We start from the raw sequence: 18,791 nt of genomic DNA on the forward strand, positions 1-18,791 counted from the left end.
AGGAAGGATGGATGGAGAGAACTAGATAGAGGGAGGGAGGATGGATGGAGAGAACTAGATAGAGGGAGGGAGGATGGATGGAGAGAACTAGATAGAGGGAGGGAGGGTGGATGGAGAGAACTAGATAGAGGGAGGGAGGATGGATGGAGAGAACTAGATAGAGGGAGGGAGGATGGAGAGACAACTAGATAGAGGGAGGGAGGTTGGATGGAGAGAACTAGATAGAGGGAGGGAGGATGGAGAGACAACTAGATAGAGGGAGGGAGGATGGATGGAGAGACAACTAGATAGAGGGAGGGAGGTTGGAGAGACAACTAGATAGAGGGAGGGAGGTTGGATGGAGAGAACTAGATAGAGGGAGGGAGGATGGATGGAGAGAACTAGATAGAGGGAGGGAGGATGGAGAGACAACTAGATAGAGGGAGGGAGGGAGGATGGAGAGACAACTAGATAGAGGGAGGGAGGATGGATGGAGAGACAACTAGATAGAGGGAGGGAGGTTGGAGAGACAACTAGATAGAGGGAGGGAGGATGGATGGAGAGAACTAGATAGAGGGAGGGAGGATGGAGAGAACTAGATAGAGGGAGGGAGGATGGATGGAGAGAACTAGATAGAGGGAGGGAGGATGGATGGAGAGAACTAGATAGAGGGAGGAAGGATGGATGGAGAGAACTAGATAGAGGGAGGGAGGATGGAGAGACAACTAGATAGAGGGAGGGAGGGAGGATGGAGAGACAACTAGATAGAGGGAGGGAGGATGGATGGAGAGACAACTAGATAGAGGGAGGGAGGTTGGAGAGACAACTAGATAGAGGGAGGGAGGATGGATGGAGAGAACTAGATAGGGGAGGGAGGATGGAGAGAACTAGATAGAGGGAGGGAGGATGGAGAGAACTAGATAGAGGGAGGGAGGATGGAGAGAAAATGCACGAGCAAATCCAGCACAAAACCAGTCGAATTATATATCTATTTCACATACAAAAGCACATGCTCCATAGCATACAGTTGATTGGATATAAGTACTCTCACTTTCTCTCTCTACCTCTCTCTATACCTAATAATATGCCATTTAGCAGATGCTTTTATCCAAAGGGGGTGGTCCCGGGGATCGAACCCACTACCCTGGCGTTACAAGTGCCATGCTCTACCAACTGATCTACAGAGGACTCTATACCTCTCACTCTCGCTTCATCCATCCTCTGTTTCTCTCTCTTTTTCTTTCTCTCGTACACCTCTCTCTCTTTCTCTCTGCACACTTCTCACACTCTGTGAGCCAGGTGCCGAGCAGTGCAGTGCTGCAGCAGACACACACTAATACGCACGCACGCACACACACACACACACACACACACACACACACACACACACACACACACACACACACACACACACACATACACAAACACACACGTTGCAGCACGGCTAAGACAATGTTTCCTTCTCCAAGTCAGAGGAGCTTCTATCTATTACGTGTGTGTGTGCACAGCAAAGTATCCAGTGTTACAAAAACAACAAGACTGACAGTGTTAAATCAACACTGAAAGTGTTGAGTCTGTGGACCCCTATAGACACCAGGACATTGTTAAATTAACACACTGCTTAGTGTAAAGCCTTATTCAAATATCTCCCAGAGTGCTTTGCCTTTCGAGTAAATTGTAGAGTTACCACCCATGACTGTATTTGTTAGTGACAGAGACATGCTTGTTGCATTCATCCATTTTCAGTCAGGAGGACTTCACTAAGTGACAACCTAAGTGAATATGTCATTTAATTATTTTATTTTTTACACAGTACCATTCATATTTCATAAGGCCTTCTTTTCAGGGCCTAGTTTTACCCTAATAGAGGGGCCTGAAACTCAAACATGTCACTTTAAACCAAAAACCACACTTATCATTATCATATTTCCCAGCATGCTCTATTGCAGGTTGATTTTCAGAATTGTTTGTTTCAGTATCTATGTTTTTGCATGTACACTGATTGATTAATCTTATGCTACACAAAGATACATAATATAAATGTTTCTAAACTAATCCAATCAGTTAGTTAGAGTTGAAGTTTTCAGGCCCGTATTAGGGTAAAACTACGCCCTCAAAATAAGGCCTTATGAAATAACATTTACATTTGCATTTACGTCATTTAGCGGACGCTCTTATCCAGAGCGACTTACAAATTGGTGCATTCACCTTATTTATTTTTTGGTGGGGTATGGGGGGTGGGGGGGGTAGAAGGATTACTTTATCCTATCCCAGGTGTTCCTTAAAGAGGTGGGGTTTGAAGTGTCTCTGGAAGGTGGTGAGTGACTCCGCTGTCCTGGCGTCGTGAGGGAGCTTGTTCCACCATTGGGGTGCCAGAGCAGCGAACAGTTTTGACTGGGCTATGCGGGAACTGTCATTCTAATACCTAATTATCGAAACTGGAATAACCATTTCAGTAATGGTTGCAATAAGTCCAAGTAACATATTGGGTTATGAGTAGAGTAGAATGAGTAGATTTGCATGAAATGACTTAGAAAATTGCTAATGTTTGTCTCCGACCCATGGCAAAATGTGTAGAATTTCAGCAAACATGCTTTAAAACTAAAACATTTTCTCTATGTCCCATGGCGAAATGTGTGGAATTGTAGGACATTTTTTCTCTCCGCTGTCAAAAAGGGGGGCCGCTAAAATGTTTTGCTCGCAACAAAATGTCACTTAGGGCCCCCAAAAGCTAGGGCCTGCTCTGACTTTATGTGTGGGTTTGGATGTGCCTACACAGACCCACGAGCCACTGCGGCCCCTATGATGAGTTCAAATTTCTTGTGGCTCCCACCCCCCATCAAAGTTGCCCATCCCTAGTCAACAGTATCCAGACCAAGGACCAATACAGTGTTCTTTTTCTAGCTGTTTAGCAGCAGGGTTTCCCCCTGAAAGAGAGCTCCTCTGCAGCCAATGACCTGTGAAATGACAATCCACATATGAGAGCAAACACATCCAACACACCCACATGCACAGTAAACTCTAAGTGGATGACCTTGTTAGAGAGGAGTTGCATTCTGGGTAAAATTGCATTGTATTTTGTGATAGAAGTAATAATCCATACATTTGTTTTGATTGGAACGACTCCCCCTGGGCCCTGGCGCACACACGCGCACACGCGCACACGCGCGCGCACGCACACACGCACTCTGCTGACGTTTCTATATAGTGCCAAATAAGGGTTCTTTGGCTTGTAACCATAGCGCATCCCTTTTCGGCACTATATACTGTAGAACCCTTTTTTGAAGGTTCTATAAAGAACCATGCTCATAAGGTACTTAATGGAACCTTATGGTGCTATAAAGAACCCTTTCCTAAGGTTCTATAAAGAACCATTAATTAAAGGTAGTATATAGCACCAAAAAAGGACTCTGCTACACTGTAAAACCTGTAAAGAAAACAAAACCGGCACATCTTTACAGCAATGTACTGTTAAAGCAGTTTCTTTGGAATTTATGGTAACATACTATACTTTTTTTATAGTAACTTACAGGTTCCTGGCTGCCAGTAAGTTACCATAAAAAAAGTTAAATTTTTTACAGTGTATTGTTACAACTCTTTTCGGGGCTATATAAAACATTTTTCTATGGTTCTTTATAGAACCTTTATGGAGAATGATTCTATAAAGAATCTTCCCCAAAATCAAAAGTTCTTTGTAGATCCTTTTTAGGAAGCATACAGGTTTTTCTTATTCTGGTCAGCCATTTTATATTGTTAAAATTCCATAGGCAGTATTATTGTGTTAACTGACAAATTAAATCAGGTGTGCTAGCTCTAGAACAGCTGGGGGTCTTTGAAGAGAGAATTAATGACTTATGTAACTGTTCTCACTTGACACAAGGCCATATGTGAATATTTAACAAACACTGTCAACGGCCATAATCATATATAACATGTAACAGCATAACACAACATGCTAGATAAACTGGAATGACACTCTCACTCACGGTTGCACAAAAAGAGCTGTGCGTAAACCACGCCCCAAAATATTTGAATGAGCATCCGGTCCTACATTTTAATTATCACTAAAAGAGTCATTATGGTTCCACATAGAACCATCACCCTTCCCCTTGAGGAACTCTCTTTTCTTAGCGTGTAGATACAGTAGGTGTTCAGGAACATTAACACATACACGGCAGGTAGCCTAGCGGTAAGAGCATTGTGCCAGTAACTGAAAGGTTGCTAGTGAGTTGATTAGGTGAAAAAATCGGTCGATCTGCCCTTGGGCAAGCACTTAACCCTAATTGCTCAATAATGGCTGATATCTGGCTGTGACCCCACACTCTGAGTGGGATATGCACAAAATACATTTCCACACCACACACTTGTACAGGTTACGCAAATGTAAGCAACCCAGCACTGAAGCTCTCTTGCTTTATCCATCTCTTTCTCCATCTGTTCATCTCTAAGCCATGGGGCAGGAAGCAGCCAGATCAATGACGTAACACCAGGGTCTATTCTCGCTCTCTCTCTCGCTCTTTTAAATGTACACTGAACAAAAATATAAACGCAACATGTAAAGTGTTGGTCCCATGTTTCATGAGCTGAAATAAAAGATCCCAGAAATGTTCCATACGCACAAAAAAACGTATTTCTTGCAAATTTTGTGCACAAATTTGTTTACATTCCTGTTCGTGAGCATTGCTCCTTTGCCAAGATAATCCATCCACCTGACAGGTGTGGCATATCAAGAAGTTGACTAACCAGCATGCTCATTACACAGGTGCCCCTTGTGCTGGGGACAATAAAAGGCCACTCACACAACACAAGGTCACAGATGTCTCAAGTTTTGAGGGAGCGTGCAATTGGCATGCTGACTGCAGGAATGTCCACCAAAGCTGTTGCCAGATAATTTAATGTTAATTTCCCTACCATAAGCCGCCTCCAACATCGTTTTAGAGAATTTGGCAGTATGTCCAACCAGTGTCACAACCGCAGACCACGTGTATGGCATTGTGTGGGCAAGTGGTTGGCTGATGTCAACGTTGTAAACAGAGTGCCCCATGGTGGCAGTGGGGTTATGGTATGGGCAGGCATAAGCTACGGACAACGAACACAATTGCAGTTTATCAATGGCAATTTGAATGCGGAAATACCGTGACGAGATCCTGAGGGCAATTGTGAGGCCCATTTATTTTAGGTATCTGTGACCAACAGATGCATATCTGTATTCCCAGTCATGTGAAATCCATAGATTAGGCCCTAATTTATTTATTTCAATTGACTGATTTCCTCATATGAACTGTAACTCAGTAAAATCTTTGAAATTATTGCATGTTGCGTTTATATTTTTGTTTAGTATAAATCAGCATTGATTTATACTTTCTCTCTTCCCATCACTCCCTCTGTCTGTAGAGGTCTATAAACTCTGAAGGGGGAGGAAGGTAATTAGTCATCAGCAGTCACACACTAGCCTGCAGCATGTGTGGACACACACACACACACACACCATACACCGGGAAGAGAGGATTGCTGTAATACTCAGCTCACACAGGCTAACCTTGAGCTGTGATGCACAAACACACTCACACACACACTGGTGAATCCCCTCTCACAGAATCCCCTCTCACAGTATCCCCTCTCACAGTATCCCCTCTCACAGAATCCCCTCTCACAGAACCCCCTCTCACAGTATCCCCTCTCACAGTATCCCCTCTCACAGAATCCCCTCTCACAGTATCCCCTCTCACAGTATCCCCTCTCACAGAATCCCCTCTCACAGTATCCCCTCTCACAGTATCCCCTCTCACAGTATCCCCTCTCACAGAATCCCCTCTCACAGTATCCCCTCTCACAGAATCCCCTCTCACAGTATCCCCTCTCACAGTATCCCCTCTCACAGAATCCCTTCTCACAGAATCCCCTCTCACAGTATCCCCTCTCACAGAATCACAGTATTGGACCTTGTCTAATGGTCTGGTGGTAGCAGCCTTGGCATGGTCTTATCTAGGTTATAACATGTTATAGCGCTCTTATGAACTGCTGCAGTCCCACCAATGTCACACTACATCTTTCCCTCTCTCTTCTAGTTCTCTCTTCCTCCGTCTTCCTTTTCTCTTTCTCTCATCACACTCTTTTTCTCAGACTCTTATTCAGAGACATTTCCACACCGTCTATTCTCTCTAGACCTCTCTCTATCCTCCTCTCTTTATCTGATTCCTTCACTCCATGTCTTCCTCTCTGCCCCTCTCTTCTTTTCTTCACCCTTGTCTCTACCACACCCCATCTCTTTCTTTCTATCCCCTCTGCTCCTCGTTCCCTCGTTCCCTCTTTCCCTCTCTGCACCAGTTCTGCAGCATTCTGCCTCTGCTCCTTGGCAACCCCCTCCCCTTCCCTCCCCCTTCCTCACTGTAACTGTCCCAGACTGGTGCAACCATGGAGCCCCTTCACCGTACGCACACACACACTCACTCACTCACGCATTCACTCATTGCGGTGCTGTGGGTATACTTACCTACATACATAACCCCCTCCTTGGTCTTAGCGGCTGCCCCCTCCACCCCAGCCTTGGTCTTCTCTGCTGCGGCCACCACCCCCTCCTTGGCCATACTGAACCCCTTCATCAGTACATCCATTCTAGGATAGGTCTCTCCTGGGCTCCCCTGCTCTGAAACTGGGCTGCTGGCTGGGATGGTCACACAGAGTTTGTGTGAGAGAGAGAGACGGTGCGTGAGAGAGGTTGTGTGTGTGTGTGTCAGTGACTCCTCCTCCAATAGTGGTGCAGAGAGAGAGATGGAGAGAGAGAGGACTGCACAGCAGGGCTACAGGATGCAGACTGAGCGGACAGTGAGAGAGAGAAATAAAGAGAGCATGTGATGGAGAGAATGAGAGGCAGAAAGACAGAACCTGCTGGATGCTGCAGCATATTTAAGTCACGATGCAGCCAACCCCTCCCTTTCCCTCTCGTCCCTCCCTCCCTCGCTCTCTTTCACTCTCTCTCTCTCATTGCTCACACACGCAGAGCGACCTCAAGCTGTCTGACTCCATATTTAATACGCAGGTTGCTCTGTCTGAGATTTATGTGATTTTTAAAAATCTATTTGATGAATAAAGAAAATTGATTGGAGAGCTTGTTGAGATGGCTGGGGTTCTGAAAAGGGAATGAAATGATTAAATATTCATGATAATGCTGCAGTTATAATTATCAGTTTACCATCGTATTATTAGCTGAATCTACACTTCCTGAAAGTGTGCTGTGACATCACCTCTGACCTTACTCAGCTTCCAACATGTTCCTTAACCTAGTCCAATTGAAGAGAATGTCCGGTCCATTCCTTTAAAATCCATGCAAGGGGGGTGAGCAAGTGTATTCTTTGGGGAGAAGAGGAGAGAAACTGACCATAGCCAATAGCTTCGATTCAGGCAGCCATTTTCTCTCAGTGGTATGACAAAATGCTGACTCACCCCTGCACCCCCTCTTTGCCCCACCCCAACCCCCTTATGACCTGTTCTCTTAAAGGTCCAGTGTAGTCAAAAATGTGATTTTCCTGTGTTTTATATATATTTCCACACTGAGGTTGAAAAAATACTGTGAAATTGTGAAAATGATTATAATAATCTTTTAGTGTAAGAGCTGTTTGAAAAGACGCCTGATATTTCTGCCTGTTTCGGTGGGATGGAGTTGTGGCCTTCAAAGTGACATCACAGTGCGGTAAATTAGTTAATAGACCAATAAGAAAGAGAGTTTTAAACTTCTCTGCCAATAACCGGGGCAGCAGGTAGCCTAGCGGTTAAGAACATTTAGGCCAGTAAACTGAAAGATCGCTGGTTCAAATCCCTGGTGGTAAATCTGCTGTTCTGCCCAAGAAAAACTGCTTTATTGATTAAGGCAGCCCCCCGCACCTCCCTCATTCATTTGGGTTAAATGCGGAAGACACATTTTGGTTGAATGCATTCAGTTGTGCAAGTGACTAGGTATCCCATTTCCCAGCTAATTTAAAGTTTTCCCCTCCCCATTCAAACCACTCCAAGACAGTCTTAGCAACAATCTTGCTTATGCTAAGAAGCTATTTTTGTTTCTACCATTTTAATTGAAAACAATCACAGAAATGATAAGATATTGACATAAAAAAAAATGTCTGCATTGGACCTTTAAATCTACCTACATTCAACCCACAGTATGTGTCTGTGTAGAAGCACTCCCTCCAGTGGCCATAATACACACTGCATCATGACACAGCAGAACCTAGGAATCGATTCCTGTCACAAAATGGACGCTAAGGACTTTCACAGCCAAATTAGAAGATGCAACACCCTCACTTGTCCTCTGTCTCCCACACCCTCTTGCGTCTCCTACACCTCTTTCTCTCTCCTCTCTCTCTATGCCGCAATGGGTGATTTGTGATGTTTTATTTGTGCTTACCATGACTGTGTTTTTGTATTTTAATGTGTACAGTGCATTTGGAAATTATTCAGACCCCTTGACTTTTTCCACATTTTGTTATGTTACAGCCTTATTCTAAAATGGATTAAATTGTATTTGTTCCTCATAAATCTACACACAAAACCCCATAATGACAAAACAAAAACATGTTTTTAGAAATGTTTGCTAATTTATTTATTTATTTATTTAAACGGAAATATCACATTTACATAATTATTCAGACCCTTTACTCAGTACTTTGTTGAAGCAACTTTGGCAGCGATTACAGCCGCAAGTCTTCTTGGGTATGACGCTACAAGCTTGGCACACCTGTATTTGGGGAGTTTCTCCCATTCTTCTCTGCAGATCCTCTCAAGTGTCGCTGCACAGCTATGTTCAGGTGTCTCCAGAGATGTTCACTCGGGTTAAAGTCCGGGTGCTGGCTGTGCCACTCAAGGACATTCAGAGACTGGTCCCAAAGCCACTCCTTCGTTGTCTTGGCTGTGTGCTTAGGGTCGTTGGCCAAAGAGCTCAATCTTGGTTTCATCAGACCAGAGAATCTTGTTTCTCATGGTCTGAGAGTCCTTTAGGTGCCTTTTGGCAAACTCCAAGCGGACTGTCTGGCCACTCTACCATAAAGGCCTGATTGGTGGAGTGATGCAGAGATGGTTGTCCTTCTGGAAGGTTCACCCATCTCCACAGAAGAACTCTGGAGCTCTGTCAGAGTGACCATTGGGTTCTTGGTCACCTCCCTGACCAAGGCCCTTCTCCCTCGATTGCTCAGTTTTGCCGGGCGGCCAGCTCTAGGAAGAGTCTAGGTGGTTCCAAACTTCTTCCATTTAAGAACGATGGAGGCCACTGTGTTCTTGGGGACCTTCAATGCTGCAGAAATTTTTTGGTACCCTTCCCCAGATCTGTGCCTTGACACAATCCTGTCTCGGAGCTCTACAGACAATTCCTTCAACCTCATGACTTGCTTTTTGCTCTAACATGCACTGTCAACCTTGGGACCTTATATAGACAGGTGTGTGTCTTTCCAAATCATGTCCAATCAATTGAATTTACCACAGGTGGACTCCAATCAAGTTGTAGAAACGTCTCAATGGAAACAGGATGCACCTGAGCTCAATTTCGAGTCTCATACGGTCTGAATACTTATGTAGATAAGATATTTCAGTTTTTTATTTTTAATACATTTGACAAAAATTCTAAAAACCTATGTTCGCTTTGTCATAATGGGGTATTGTGTGTAGCTTGATGAGGAACATGGCCGTAACGTAACAAAATGTGGAAAAACTCAAGAGGACTGAATACTTTCCGAATGCACTGTATATACAGTACCAGTCAAAAGTTTGGACACACCTACTCATTCAAGGGGTTTTCTTTATGTTGACTATTTTCTACATTGTAGAATAATAGTGAAGACATCAAAACTATGAAATAACACATATTGAATCATGTAGTAACCAAGAAAGTGTTAAACAAATCCAAATATATTTTATATTTTAAATTCTTCAAAGTAGCCACCCATTGCCTTGATGACATCTTTGCACACGCTTGGCATTCTCTCAACCAGCTTCATGAGGCAGTCACCTGGAATGCATTTCAATTAACAGGTGTGCCTTGTTAAAAGTTAATTTGTGGAATTTATTTCCTTCTTAACACATTTGAGCCAATCTGTTGTGTTGTGACAAGGCATGGTTGGTATAAAGACCCTTGAATGAGTAGGTGTGTCCAAACTTTTGACTGGTACTGTATGTTTTTATCTGACTAGGCAAGTCAGTTAAGAACAAATTCTTATTTACAATGACGGCCTACACCGGCCAAAACCGGGCCAATTGTGCCCGCCCTATGAGACTCCCAATCACGGCCGGTTGTGATAGAGCCTGGAATCGAACCAGGGGGTCTGTAGTGACGCCTCAAGCACTGAGATGCAGTGCCTTAGACCACTGCGCCACTCGGGATATGTATTTTGGAAACGAGATCTAGGTCTATCTACATTTTTTTTTAAGATCTCCGTACCGCCGTATCATTTGAACGGTTGATCACCAGGTGTCTGTGGCCATATCTGTAAGTTGAGAGAAAACTACCAGAGACACATGAGACACATGATCAACACTCACACAGCTAATTTGGTTTAAGAAAATATTTATTCACATTGATAATAGTACATTTGAAATTTGTGTGTGCATTTTTGTTAAGTTAGCATGTGTACATAGTTGTGTTCATGTGTGCGTGTTGGCGAGTGTGTGTGTGTATGTTTACATGATCACTTTTACAATTTCTCTGAAATATGTTTTTGTACAGTTCCCTATCAGTTAGGAGAGACAGAACAACCAAAAAGAATGAAAAAGGAAAGAAATTCTAAACATTCCAAACATTCTAAACATTCCAAACATTCTAAACATTCCAAACATTCTAAACATTCCAAACATTCCAAAGGTAAAGGATAGATCTGATAGATCTATTAGAAGGGAGTCTCGGGGACATTGAGGATCCCAGCTGAGAGCCCGTTGTGCCAGTTCTTCAGCTTCTGGAAGCGAGGTCCTTTCACTTCCGACTCAAACTTATCCCTGGGAGAAAGACAGAGAGAGAGAGAGAGAGAGAGAGAGACAGAGGATCAAATGTGTGTGTGTGTGTGTGTGCGTGGACATGTTTAACTATACATTGTTAGTCCCCACAAGGTCAAATGCTATTTTTAGTGGGTTTAGGGTAAAGGTTAATGTTAGGATTAGGTTTAGGGTTAGGAGCTAGGGTTAGTTTTAGGGTTAGGTTTAGTGTTAGGGTTAAGGTTAGGTTTCCGGGTCAAGGTTAGGGTAAGGGTACGGGTTAGGTTTAGGGAAAATTGGATTTTGAATGGGAATGAATTGTGTGTCCCCACAAGGTTAGTTATACAAGACTCTGTGTGTGCGCCTCACCTTGACCTCTGCAGGGCCTCCTCATCTGGGTCTTGCACTGAGGACAGAGAAGGGGGAGAAATGAAGGGAGGAGGAGGGGAAGAAGAGACAGAGTAGAGAGGGAGAAGAGAGGGGTTGGAGGGGAAGAAGAGAGGGGGTGGAGGGGAAGAAGAGAGGGGGTGGAGGGGAAGAAGAGAGGGGGTGGAGAGGGAGAAGAGAGAGAGTAGAGAGGGAGAAGAGAGGGGGTGGAGGGGAAGAAGAGAGAGAGTAGAGAGGGAGAAGAGAGGGGGTGGAGGGGAAGAAGAGAGAGAGTAGAGAGGGAGAAGAGAGGGGGTGGAGGGGAAGAAGAGAGAGAGTAGAGAGGGAGAAGAGAAGTGAGGATACGTAAAACATGAAGAAAATAAATCAATGCTTGAAGTCCTCAGAGGTACAGAGACAGAGAAGACAGGGGATGAAGAGGGAAGGAGAGTAGAGAGAGAATAAGAGATGGACAGAACGAGAGAGAAAGAGGGAGTTGAGTGTGCTGACTGTATTCGGTGCCGGTGAGGTGGGCCAGGATCCTGAAGCTCTTGGACTGCAGGTTGGCAGCCCGTCTGGCCCACTCGGCCATCTCCTCGTCTCTGTCATGTGGCTGGATCACAGCCTGGTAGACTGGAGACGCACTGTCAACCACTGGGGCCTTCACAGGCAGGGAACCACTGCAGGCAGGGTGCATGATGTCAGTAACTAGTCCATCACTGTAAACCCACAAGGCATTTTTAACTCAAAAACTTATAGTAAGTTGAACTCAAAGTCAATGAAAAGTAATTATTACTTAAAATGTTTATGTGGTACTGATTCAAAACTAAATGAGAAATCACATCAACTAAATGTTTTAAAAGTTATGATAACAAGTTAACTTTTCCCCACCATGCTCTACTGCAGGTAGATTTTGGGGAATAGTTTGTAATATCTGTGTTTTTGCATGTACAGTGAATAATTGATTAATTTTATGCTACACAAAGATAAATAACATACATATTTCTAAACTAATTAAATCATTTAGTTAGATTTGTTTTGCACCCGTTACTGAAATTGTTGTTCCACTTTAAATGAATAAGGTATTCTCCACATGTTGTTCCAAGCCCTGCCAGTCATTATGAATACAGGTTGCAGGGTGAATGAAAATGTCAACTGTTGGGTATTCTAACTCTGGCTGGATTCCAATGAAACTTTTGAGGAAACCTCTTGCACTTAATATATCTGAGTACAGTTACTTAAGTGATTTTGTAGTCATTACTCAAACCGATAGTCACTGTGACCCTGTAGGGCAGGGATCATCAACTAGATTCAGCTGCGGTCCAATTTCTTTTCTTGAGTGGATGGTCGGGGGCCGGGAACGTAATTACAAATAATTTGGAGACTGCAATTTGACCGCAAGAATCCCAAACAGATAAAATATTTGACTGAAACATAATTTCAAACCTTACTTACATTTGTATACGATCACATGTACAGTATCTATTATGTGTGGGAATACTTGGGAACAGATCATTAGAATCACTTGGAGCTGATTTCGGGTGTTTTTACAGTCTTTTATGTCCAATGATGAAAATTCACCACCCGTGGGCCGCCAGTTGGGGAACCCTGCTCTAGGGGGGTCCAGATTTGAGTTGTATCAGCATTAATTTTTTTTGTAACGCCCCCAGTAAGGCACGCCTGCAATACAATTTCCCAGTGTGCCTTGCCTTTTCGAGTTAATTGTAGTTACCACCCATTACTGTATTTGTTAGTGACAGAGGTTGTTGAATTCATTATTTACAGTCCTGTGGCCTTCACCAAGTGAGTTCCTAGGTGACTATTATAATTTAACGCTTTATGGCGATACATCACATATCTCATAAGTCAGACTTGCAAGAAGGATTGTGAAAATCCACTACACTTGTTCCAAAACTCACACATCCCATTTTTTTCATAAACCTGTTTTGCAGATTTCCAGGAGTCTTCCAACCAACATTTCTGGATAACATGTGAAAAATACCAACATTTTGCAATCCTACCTGCAAGTCACATTAATCTTGCAAAGTGATGTGTAAGTCCTATTGGAAAACAGCCAGCATGACAACATCCCACTATCACCTGGAATGATGTGAGGAGACTTAGCCATTTAAACTGGAACGACAATTACAGTAACGGGTGCAAAACATCTAACTAAATGATTGGATTGGTTTAGAAAAGTCTATGTTATTTATCTTTGTGTAGCATAAGATTCATTAATCAATCACTCAATGTATATGCAAAAACACAGATGTAAAAACAATTCCAAAAAAGATACCTACAGTAGAGCATGCTGGTTAGCTAGCCAGCTACATTCGTTCGTAGCGACGCCGTTTTTCAAACAAAGTCAACACCGCAGCCATTGCTAGCCATTGCTAGCTAGCCAACACTACCAGCTAGCAGTACTGTAGCAACTAAATACAATATCCTTTTAGCCAGCTACATTCGTTCGCAGCGACGCCGTTTTTCAAACAAAGTCAACACCGCAGCCATTGCTAGCTAGCCAACACTACCAGCTAGCAGTACTGTAGCAACTAAATACAATATCCTTTTAGCAAGCTACATTCGTTCGCAGCGATGCCGTTTTTCAAACAAAGTCAACACCGCAGCCATTGCTAGCCATTGCTAGCTAGCCAACACTACAAGCTAGCAGTACTGTAGCAACTAAATACAATATTCTTTTAGCCAGCTACATTCGTTCGCAGCGACGCCGTTTTTCAAACAAAGTCAACACCGCAGCCATTGCTAGCTAGCCAACACTACCAGCTAGCAGTACTGTAGCAACTAAATACAATATCATTTTAGCCAGCTACATTCGTTCGCAGCGACGCCATTTTTCAAACAAAGTCAACACCACGGCCATTGCTAGCTAGCCAACACTACAAGCTAGCAGTACTGTAGCAGCTAAATACAATATAATTTTAGTCAATGAGAATTTTGCAACATAAAGCTTCCCTTTCTGAACATTCGAGATGTGTAGTCCACTTGTGTAGCTAGCATGACTGACTTTGTGCTAGCTAGCCAACGTTTAATTATTGCTGCGTTATGAAAGGAACTAGACACGGACACTAATTATCTGTTTAGTGTGTTAACACACTATTGGTAGTTTGTTGTAACCAAGTATTGGTGCTAAACCGTGTGTTATTGGATGCTAGCATGCTAGTTAGCTATGGCGTCATAGGATACGGTGCCCTGGGCGGTTTTCATGGAAGAATACTGTACCAAGTTAGCTAGCTGAATAAAGTAAGTTAGAGTCTATTCCTAGAATCATTGAACCGCTGTAGTTTACAACAATTATAATTTCTAAAGTGGAAGTTGGGAGAGTAATATTCGGGTGTTTCAGTGAAACAATTATAGTTTCTGAGGTGGAAGTTGGGAGAGTTATATTTGGGAGTTGTGGTGAGGGAGGCCCCGCTCTCTCCTTTCCCAGATGTTTAGTTCATTTCATTCCGATCTCCTCTGCATTATTGTAGCCATTTGCTGCAGCCTGTCAACTATGCCTCTGCCTATCCCTGTTCTCTCCTCTCCGCACAGGCTACACAAACGCCTCACACCGCGTGGCTGCTGCCTCTCTAACCTGGTGGTCCCTGCACGCACCACCCACCTGGAGTTCCAGGTCTCAGGCAGCCTCTGGAACTGCCGTTCTGCTGCCAACAAGGCAGAGTTCATCCCAGCCTATGCTACCCTCCAGTCCCTCGACTTCTTGGTGCTGACGGAAACATGGATTACCACTGAAAACACTGCTACTCCTACTGCTCTCTCCTCGTCTGACCATGTGTTCTCGCATACCCCGAGAGCATCTGGTCAGCGGGGTGGTGGCACAGGAATCCTCATCTCTCCCAAGTGGACATTCTCAATTTTTCCCCTAACCCATCTGTCTATCTCCTCATTTGAATCCCATGCTGTCACAGTCACTAGCCCATTTAAGCTTAATATCCTTGTCATCTATCGCCCTCCAGGTTCCCTTGGAGAGTTCATCAATGAGCTTGACGCCTTGATAAGTTCCTTTCCTGAGGATGGCTCACCCCTCACAGTTCTGGGGGATTTCAACCTCCCTACGTCTACATTTGACTCATTTCTCTCTGCCTCCTTCTTTCCACTCCTCTCCTCTTTTGACCTCACCCTCTCACCGTCCCCCCTACTCACAAGGCAGGCAATACGCTTGACCTCATCTTTACTAGATGCTGTTCTTCTACTAATCTCACTGCAACTCCCCTCCATGTCTCCGACCACTACTTTGTATCCTTTTCTCTCTCGCTCTCCTCCAACACTACTCACTCTGCCCCTACACAGATGGTAATGCGCCGCCGCAACCTTCGCTCTCTCTCCCCGCTACTCTCTCCTCTTCCATCCTATCATCTCTTCCCTCTGCTCAATCCTTCTCCCTCCAATCTCCTGATACTGCCTCCTCAACCCTCCTCTCCTCCCCTTTCTGCATCCTTTGACTCTCTATGTCCCCTATCCTCCCGGCCGGCTCGGTCCTCCCCTCCAGCTCCGTGGCTTGATGACTCATTGCGAGCTCACAGAACAGAGCTCCGGGCAGCGGAGCGGAAATGGAAGAAAACTAGACTCCCTGCGGACCTGGCATCTCCCCCCCCCCCTCTGTGGATGACTTCGTCAACCACTTTGAAAAGAAGGTTGACGACATCCGATCCTCGTTTGTTAAGTCAAATGACACTGCTGGTCCTGCTCACACTGCCCTACCCTATGCTTTGACTTCTTTCTCCCCTCTCTCTCCAGATAAAATATTGCGACTTGTGACTGCAGGCCGCCCAACAACCTGCCCGCTTGACCCTATCCCCTCCTCTCTTCTCCAGACCATCTCCGGTGACCTTCTCCTCTACCTCACCTCGCTGATCAACTCATCCTTGACCGCTGGCTATGTCCCTTCCGTCTTCAAGAGAGCGAGAGTTGCACCCCTTCTCAAAAAACCAACACTCGATCCCTCTGATGTCAACAACTACAGACCAGTATCCCTTCTTTCTTTTCTTTCCAAAACTATTGAGCGTGCCGTCTTTAGCCAACTCTCTTGCTATCTCTCTCAGAATGACCTTCTTGATCCAAACCAGTCAGGTTTCAAGACTGGTCATTCAACTGAGACTGCTCTTCTCTGTGTCACGGAGGCTCTCCGCACTGCTAAAGCTAACTCTCTCTCCTCTGCTCTTGTCCTTCTAGACCTGTCTGCTGCCTTTGATACTGTGAACCATCAGATCCTCCTCTCCACCCTCTCCGAGCTGGGCATCTCCGGCGCGGCTCACTCTTGGATTGCGTCCTACCTGACCGGTCGCTCCTACCAAGTGGCATGGCAAGAAGCTGTCTCCGCACCACGTGCTCTCACCACTGGTGTCCCCCAGGGCTCAGTTCTAGGCCCTCTCCTATTCTCGCTATACACCAAGTCACTTGGCTCTGTCATATCCTCACATGGCCTCTCCTATCATTGCTACGCTGACGATACACAACTAATCTTCTCCTTTCCCCATTCTGATAACCAGGTGGCGAATCGCATCTCTGCATGTCTGGCAGACATATCAGTATGGATGACGGATCACCACCTCAAGCTGAACCTTGGCAAGACGGAGCTGCTCTTCCTCCCGGGGAAGGACTGCCCGTTCCATGATCTCGCCTTCACGGTTGACAACTCCGCTGTGTCCTCCTCCCAGAGTGCGAAGGGCCTTGGCGTGACCCTGGACAACACCCTGTCGTTCTCCGCTAACATCAAGGCGGTGACCCGATCCTGTAGGTTCATGCTCTACAACGTTCGGAGAGTACGACCCTGCCTTACACAGGAAGCGGCACAGGTCCTAATCCAGGCACTTGTCATCTCCCGTCTGGATTACTGCAACTCGCTGTTGGCTGGGCTCCCTGCCTGTGCCATTAAACCCCTACAACTCATCCAGAATGCCGCAGCCCGTCTGGTGTTCAACCTTCCCAAGTTCTCTCACGTCACCCCGCTCCTCCGCACACTCCACTGGCTTCCAGTTGAAGCTCGCATCTGTTACAAGACCATGGTGCTTGCCTATGGAGCTGTGAGGGGAACGGCACCTCCGTACCTTCAGGCTCTGATCAGTCCCTACACCCAAACGAGGGCATTGCGTTCATCCACCTCTGGCCTGCTGGCTCCCCTTCCTCTGCGGAAGCATAGTTCCCGCTCAGCCCAGTCAAAACTGTTCGCTGCTCTGGCACCCCAATGGTGGAACAAGCTCCCTCACGACGCCAGGACAGCGGAGTCACTCACCACCTTCCGGAGACATTTGAAACCCCACCTCTTTAAGGAATACCTGGGATAGGATAAAGTAATCCTTCTACCCCCACCAATTTCTTTTTTAAATAAAAAATTTGATGAATAATTAAAGAAAAAAAAAGAAAAAACAATAAAATAAAAAAAACAATTGTAAAGTGGTTATCCCACTGGATAAGAGCGTCTGCTAAATGAAGTAAATGTAATGTAAATGTAAAAAGTTAATTTGTTATCATATCTTTAAAAAATTTGAGTTGATGTGACTTCTCATTTAGTTTTGAGTCAGTACCACATAAACATTAAGTAATAATTACTTTTAATTGATTTTGAGTTCAATTTACTATAAGTATTTGAGTTAAAAATGCCTTGGGGTTTACAGTGTGGGCAGACAACTCTCCCTACACAAACAAAAGAGGGTTCCTCAAGGGTTCTTTGGGAAGGGTGATGGTTCTATGTGAAACCATATTGACCCCAAAAACCCTTTGAGCCCTTAATTGGTTATTTGCAGTTCAAAAAAATGGTTCTTTCCTCTTTTAGTGATAATGAAAATGTATTTGGGGGCGTGGTTTGGTCACAGCTCTTTTTGTGCAACCGTGAGTGAGCGTCGTTCCAGTTTATCTCATCTGTTGTGTCATGCTGTTGCATGTGATATGTAACTATGGCCAGTGATGGTGTTTTGTGAACGACTCACATATGGCCTTATGTCAATTGAGAAAGGTTGACTGAGTCAGTAGTTCTCAATTCTCTCTTCAGGGACCCCCAGCCATTCCAGAGCTAGCACAACTGCTTCAACTTGTTAATAAAGACAATAATAAAACCTACAGAATTGTAACAATATAATATGACTATTAAATCATAATAAAAAAAGTTTAAAAAAAAGGGGTCAGAATAATTTCAGAATGAACTGTATAACCTTTTTAAATGGTACCTTAGGAAAGGGTTCTTTATTGCGCCATACGAGTTCTATTTAGAATCTTATTAGCTTGATTCTTTATAGAATCTTCAATAAATTGTTCCATGTAGCACCAAAAAGGGTTCCGCTGTGGTTACAAGCCAAATAACCCTTATTTAGCACTATATACAGTCGGGAGAACAAGTATTTGATACACTGCCGATTTTGCAGGTTTTCCTACTTACAAAGCATGTAGAGGTCTGTAATTTTTATCATAGGTACACATCAACTGTGAGAGACGGAATCTAAAACAAAAATACAGAAAATCACATTGTATGATTTTAAAGT

At 44.3% G+C, this 18,791-nt stretch overlaps 2 protein-coding genes across 4 annotated transcripts in view; both read right to left on the minus strand.

The window, feature by feature from the left end:
- The window catches only part of LOC121585992 (alpha-synuclein), an 11,616-nt gene extending 4,723 nt beyond the window's left edge, over nt 1–6,893 (minus strand). The window contains exon 1 of one of the 3 annotated variants that reach the window (XM_045205133.1): nt 6,473–6,893. In XM_045205133.1, the coding sequence (XP_045061068.1) occupies nt 6,473–6,593 (121 nt within the window). In that variant the 5' untranslated portion in view covers nt 6,594–6,893. The remainder of the gene's footprint in view (nt 1–6,472) is intronic. The other 2 variants (XM_041902428.2, XM_041902510.2) reach the window with 2 other exon arrangements.
- A 3,618-nt stretch (nt 6,894–10,511) lies between these two features.
- The window catches only part of ldb3b (LIM domain binding 3b), a 40,950-nt gene continuing 32,670 nt past the window's right edge, over nt 10,512–18,791 (minus strand). Inside the window, exons 8-10 of the mRNA XM_041902827.2 lie at nt 11,806–11,975; nt 11,299–11,335; nt 10,512–10,953 (exon numbers count right to left, since the gene is read on the minus strand). Of these exons, the coding sequence (XP_041758761.2) occupies nt 10,848–10,953; nt 11,299–11,335; nt 11,806–11,975 (313 nt within the window). The 3' untranslated portion in view covers nt 10,512–10,847. The remainder of the gene's footprint in view (nt 10,954–11,298; nt 11,336–11,805; nt 11,976–18,791) is intronic.

Source organism: Coregonus clupeaformis, chromosome 1 (genome assembly GCF_020615455.1).
Source record: "Coregonus clupeaformis isolate EN_2021a chromosome 1, ASM2061545v1, whole genome shotgun sequence".
Lineage (NCBI taxonomy): Eukaryota > Metazoa > Chordata > Actinopteri > Salmoniformes > Salmonidae > Coregonus > Coregonus clupeaformis.